We start from the raw sequence: 6,461 nt of genomic DNA, 5'->3' as shown, positions 1-6,461 counted from the left end.
GAGGGAAAGCTGCGGTGTGCCAACAGCTGGCTGCTGTCTGAAGCATAATTAGTGGTTAATAAAAGAGGCTAATAAGGACTTACCTTCACTAGTCAGTGGCTAAATGAAATTAGTCAGGGAGGGGAGAGGATCAGCAATGTCTGCCAGGCTGATTGCTCTGATAAAAGGTATGACCTACACTTGTCCTTTAAAACCAATACAATCAAGGGAAGCAAACTTTCAGCGTCAAGGGAGCTGCCAATGAAATGGGATCTGTTGACAGAAAGGAAAATACACATGCAGTGCAGTAAGGGCGTTTCTGTGGACTATTCAGTACTATGCTGCATACTACAGTTCAGAAAAACTGGCATAACATATCCGACAACACATACAAAAAAACAGAGGACAGTTTCTTTGTGACTTTTTCCCCTTAAAATCTCTCTTTTTACATAAATTCTTTACATTAATTTGTGACATTTCTTCTTCATGAGACAAAAAAAAGGTGGAAAGAAGAAGGGGGGGGCGGGGGGCATGCAGCAAAGATCACGTCTAATCCATGACAATGTGAGCACATGGCCATGACCAAAACCTTACACACACTTATGTCAGGGAAGATGGGAGGGTAACGCTTGACTTGTGATGCTTTACAAGCAGATTTTACACCTATTAGAAGCATAGATAAACAATATGATCATCAGACAAATGACATTCAATAGTCACAGTGGGCTTATAATGTGATTTTGATGCCTCATGATGCCCTATGATGCCTAGTATCACCATAATGATTATCTGGATAAAACCTACATACAAGTTATAGACTATTTACATATCAATTGACATCTCAATTTTCAGTCAATGCTTTTCCCTGTATTATATCAGCTCACTTTAAAGCATACATTCCTGACTCCCACTCTGTCCTCGGTGTCCTCTTCTTGACCACACCTCATTTTCTATTCTGTGAGTTCAGCTCAGTTTGCTACCTGGCCTCTTCTGCTCTGCTCAGCTCAGCTCCGGCCTTCTCACTGCCTCCTCAGAGCCTCGCTCCCTCAGCCTGATCGCCAGAATGATTTATCCCCCGATACCTGAGGGCCAGAACACATAAATATATATTTAAAGCCTGTAAACTCCTACCATCCATAAAAATGATTAAAGTCCCTACTTTGGTTAACTCGGTGCCCTCCCACCACAACTGGGTTTGATTTGTCTGCGTAAACCAGATGCAGGTGATGTTCCACGCTCTCTTCCAGGGATACAGTAAATCAAAACCAGGATCGGAATGAATTTGATGAGCTTTGCGACTAACCTGATACCCATTCAGGTCTTGGCTGGGGATGCGTGTGCATACCTGCGGGGTTGGGGCTGTGGAGAGCAGCGCAGTGGATTCCCCGGGGGTTCTCAATGTCACAGCTCCCAGTCGTTTTTTTTGTTTCAGCCGCCCAGTCAGCATTCATTCAGCCGGGGATGCAAAATGATGCAAGTGAAAGCAACCCGCCGAGTTTGGGCAGCGTCCGCCGCATGTCCGCTCACCAGATAGCTGTGATCCTGCATTGTCAGCTGTAGCAAGCTTATCTGTTGGGGAAGCAGGATTGGTGTTGGACTAATACATTACTCATTTGAAAAGTATTATTATTACGTTACATATTACTCAGTAGGAGCAGTAATTCTTAGGCGATTTCATCCTTTTATCTCTGAAAAAATCTTGATTGCCTCTCCTGTGAATAATCAGATAATCAAATAGAGTTGATTCCCAATATTCTTGTCATCCTTTTGCTTAATAAAATCAAAGTAGTGGGAATACTTTCTCCCAGAGAGAGGAACTTTTCTGCCATTTCCCATCTATGCTATAGCTTAATGTGAAAGGATAATGACTAATTATGAGGAAAATGAATCAGGTGATGAGGAATAATCTTCGTCTTTCAATAATTCAGCTTCATTTTTTATTTATAGAGGGTAATACAAGTACTATACTTTTTTGATTGGTAACTAATATTTTTACTTGTTCCTGGGATAAATAATGATATTATTGCAACATGTTACCACCCACCGCTGCACAGGAGAGGCTGTTTTCTCATCGCTAACGTTTGCCAGTGATAGATTCATTCCATCAGAGGCTTTTCCAACAGCAATAGGCTCAACAATATGGGAGGCTGAGAGAGTGTGTTGTGAGCTGCGCTGTCTGCCGCTCGCCTCACGTTCTGACTCCGTCTGAATGGAGACATCCTGTTTGACAGGAAGGTGTCACTCGCAAATCACTCTCCGCACAGGAACCCGGCCAGTATCAACATCCCTCCGCACAGATCATCCTGCATTTTTTTATCTTTTTGCACGCCAAGTAAGAAATCACAATATTTCGTGTGTTTTCGTGACACGTTTTACTAATTTATGCATTTGTTATTATAGGTGTCTCTCGGAGTGTAATTAGATGTTCGCCCCAAGAAAGATCTCAGGTGATACATCTTATAAATACTACGGTGTCATGTTATGAAGAGAATAAGTCATGGGGATATATTTCCACAAATATGTCAGTCTGTAGAAAAACTGTTTAATGAAAAATGACAGAGAAAACTCCTCAGGCACTAGGAGCAATAGCATACCCAAATTAACATAAGCATCATTCCAGTTGTCAAACCCGCTCCCCCGTTTTATTGGTGTATTTTTTCTTTCTCTGAGAGTCGGGATAAACCTGAGGAATGGAACAACCATTAAAACAAACAATGATTCTGTTTTCTCTGGCAGAGCGCTGCTTCTTCGGAGGGGAGGAGGAGGAGGAGAAGAAAAAGAGAAGAAAAGCGGGGGGTGGAGGGGGGGGGGGGGGGGAAAGAAAACAACCGTGGCTGCTTTTTTGGGCCCGGGCCCGTCAGATGCCGTGGCGCGGGGAGCGGGGAGAGAGCGGCGTCCCGTGCCAGCACATCCACATGTCATCTCTGTTTAGACACACCTTGGAGAATGTGACCTCCTTCCAAAGCCCGGCCTGGCAAGGGCTCGGCGGGGGGAAGGAGGAAAAGCCCTGGATCGTGGCTAACCGGTGCCAGAAAACTGCCTCCCACTGTGTGTGTGTGTGTGTGTTCATGACTCACCACATGGATGGTGTGTACCTGTGTGCGTGTGTGAGTGAGTCGAACAGATCCATTAGCTTACAGTGAACCATTGCTGGGCTGTGTCACACCAAGTTGCCGCCATCTTGGTTCAAAAATTCGCCCCCTTCTGCCCGCAGCTACTTACGTTTCGGCACCCATGATTGGTTGGGAGATGGGTGTCGACTCTTCTGGCATTAGCGGCCCCGCTGACAGTAAAATTCCCGGGGGGGGGGGGGGGCGTTGTCGGAAGTCATCTTACCCGCCGCGAGAGTGAATTCAACATGGCAGCTTAGCAGTTAGGGGGCAGCCGCGGTGTCTCGAGGTCGTGCGGAAGAAAAATGGCAGCGGAGGAGGAGGAGGAGGAGGGGGGAGCTTTCAGGAGGTTTACAGCGAGGGAGTAGACAGATAGGAAGAAAAAAAAAAAAAGGGGGGATTCACCTGTGTAAGGGAGGGATGAGCGAGCCGCCGGCCATACAAACTCCAGACGCAGCAGAATCCCACTCCCTGCCCGCCATCTGGCCCCCGGCAGCGAAGGCTAACTGAATTACACTAGCAGCAAAAAAAAAAAGAAGCTAATCTCACTTCCTCTGTCGGGGGCGTAAGAGGTGTGTGTGGGAGGTGTGTGTGTGTGTGAGTGCCTATCTGTGGGGTATTGTGAGTGTTCATTCGTGAGGCCGTGTGCATTAGTTCAGGCCCAGCGTGTGTTTTGGAGCGCGCACTATCCTGACAGCGAGAGTGTATGTTTACTAGATGATGATAGGCTCACGTCCAACGGTCCTGCAGTGACCAGAAGGTGAGCTGTAATAGAGGTGAGGAGTGTGTGTGTGTCTGTGTGTGTGTGTGTGTGTGTGTGTGTACGCATCTGTACAGTATCTATAGTATTTAGGCATGAACACACAGGGTCACAAGCAGAAACAGACAGGTAATGTATGATATATCCTGTTTATTTACTGTTATTTTAATATGAGAAAAGTTGCATATTGCAGCTCTAAGCTGTGTGCATCTCTGCAGGATAGTTTGGTGACCTGCGTGTAATAATTTATCACACTGACCAACTTATAATTTATTTTATAATAAATTATTTTCAGAATAAAATGCTTATTTTAGTTTGTTTGTGACCAGTCTTATTGTTTATATGTTTAATAAGGAATTATAAATTACCTTATTTCATGTAAATTCACTTATTTTACTTTCAGTGACCCAGTATCACTTGGGTTGCACTTGTAAAAGGAAATAACCCTTGAACCCTCATAGCCCATTCACTACTCAAACTACAGTTCTGTTTTATGAAATGTTTCCAAAAATTTCAAACGTAAACAAACCTTTTCCACAGTTATCCTGACCTGACAAAACCTTATTCTCTAAAATACACCTTAAACCCATTTTCCTTATCAATTGTAGGGATCCATTTACACTGGTGTAAAGTCAAGTGTATCAAAATAATCACTGAATAAAAATGCATCTAAACTAATAGTAATACTAGTGTCAGTGTTCAAACTCCATTCTTGTGTTTGGTGCAATGGAAGCAACACAGAGAGGAAAACCTCAAAGAGCCAAGTGGAAAGAAGACATGGAGTTCAAGCAGACAGAGCTGGAGGCCCAGGTAAGCCCCGCCCACAGAACATCCGGGCGGAGAGCCTACCTGGAGCCCCCTATGGAGAGGAAGACTGGGGTCCTGACCCAGCTCCACGGGAAGGAGGAGGAGAAATTGAACAGCCAAGCGCATCAGATGGATATGAAAGCAGCAGAACATCTCAGGCCTCCTGAGGCCCAGGAAGAGGCACTGGCCAAGGCCAAGGCCCAGGAGGAAAAGATCGTGAAGCTGTTTCTCGGGTTGCATGAGGAGCAGAACAAGCTGTTCCAGAAGGCCATCCGACTGAGTGCCGGTGCGACAGAGAAGGCTGCAGACGACATGAAACAAGTCGGTCTGCAGATCCAGAATGTGCAGATGACACTCCTGCAACAGGCCATCCGGCTCAACGTATCTGGGGCTAAGAAGACCTTCGGCAACAGGACCTGGACTGCCCAGGCTGCAGGGAACAAGGTTCCTTAGCTGAAGAAAGCTGAAGATGATGCAGTTAAGACCAAAGCCTTGGAGGCAGAGAAGGAAGCTCTCTGCCAGAAGACCCAGGCTGTAAAGATGGCTATTTCTGAGCTCCAGCTCCAGCTACATAGAGCCCAGAGTGATGCTGAGCAGCAGGCTGCTCAGATCAAAGCCTTTGAGGCAGAGAAGGAGGCTGTTCAGCACACAATGGAGGAGCTAAAAGAAAAGCTCAGCGCAGAGAAGAAGCTCAGCGCCCAGGCTGCAGCGAAAAGTGAGGCAGCCATCCTCAGCCTGCAGGCCCAGCTACTGGAGCAGGACATCAGGGAGAAGCAGGCTGTCTGCAAGGCAGAGGAGCTCTGTGAAACTCTGCGAAAGGAGAGCGAGAAGGCCCAGAAGGCTCAGCAGGAGGGAAGTGCTGCAGAAAACAGCATCGCGGCCTCCCTGAAGAAGTCTGAGCAGCTCCTGGACAAACAGCTCCTCCAGTGGCAGGAGGAGAAGACCGAACTCCTCAGGGCCAAAGATGAGAGCCAGAAGGTCCTGGAGGAGAAAGAGAGAGAGTGGGCCGAGACAGAGAGAAGCATCATGGAGAAGATTGCTGATCTGCACAGGGACGTCTCTGAGTTTTCTGGAAAGGAAAAGTCCAAGAAACGTGGCTGGCTCCGCAAACTCATTGGTGCCCCGGCCCGCAAAGAGGAGAAGGAGAAGAAGATGGAGGTCAAATCCAGCAAGTGAAGAAACTGAGCCCACCGACACCTGTGCTCACACACATCCATTTCCATCAAATTCCTCCAAACCCTTTGTATTTTTCTTTCAATAAACAATATCTACAATGATATCTAAAATCATGTACTGACTGTATAGTTTTATTGTAGAAAGTTGTAAGTTCCACCACAGTCAACAGTGTATCACTGAGGCCTGGACACAAAACAAAGTCAAGCTTTTTTATTTAGATGACTAATTGTTGGAGTGAAGCTACTGTAGAAGCAGCAAATATTCATTATGTTGTGTCTAAGTTGTGGCAAACTTCCTGCATCTAATATCATTTACCACCAAGACCTCCAAACCTGCTCATATGGACTCAAGCTCTGGGGACAAAGAAGAACAACGATAATGACTGAGAAGAAATTATAAGTTGATCAGTGTGATAAATTATTACACGCAGGTCACCAAACTATCCTGCAGAGATGCACACAGTTTAACAGAAATACCTTTCATCCTCCTCGTCTGGCATGCCACCTCACCTTGGAAGCTGCTCCTTGCGAACAGCAGAGCACGGCTGTTTCCCATCGGCTCCGGCGTGATCACAACCGGCTGGCTGGGTTAGGCTGGAGTCGAGGTTCTCTTCCAAACCCCCGAGAAGT

General features: G+C 46.3%; 1 protein-coding gene across 1 annotated transcript; it reads left to right on the top strand.

Moving 5' to 3' along the window:
- Nucleotides 1–5,196: 5,196 nt before the first annotated feature.
- LOC139661362 (axoneme-associated protein mst101(3)-like) lies at nucleotides 5,197–5,832 on the top strand. The gene has a single exon (XM_071539818.1). The coding sequence runs from the start codon at nucleotides 5,197–5,199 to the stop codon at nucleotides 5,830–5,832; it is 636 nt and encodes a 211-aa protein (XP_071395919.1).
- Nucleotides 5,833–6,461: the final 629 nt, after the last annotated feature.

The sequence above is a fragment of the Centroberyx affinis genome, unplaced genomic scaffold, assembly GCF_046629955.1.
Source record: "Centroberyx affinis isolate AG114_WGS23_722 - 3 ecotype Tasmania unplaced genomic scaffold, CSIRO-AGI_Caff_v1 ptg003526l_1, whole genome shotgun sequence".
In the NCBI taxonomy this organism is placed as follows: Eukaryota; Metazoa; Chordata; class Actinopteri; order Beryciformes; family Berycidae; genus Centroberyx; species Centroberyx affinis.
This window is presented reverse-complemented; position numbering and strand designations above follow the sequence as displayed.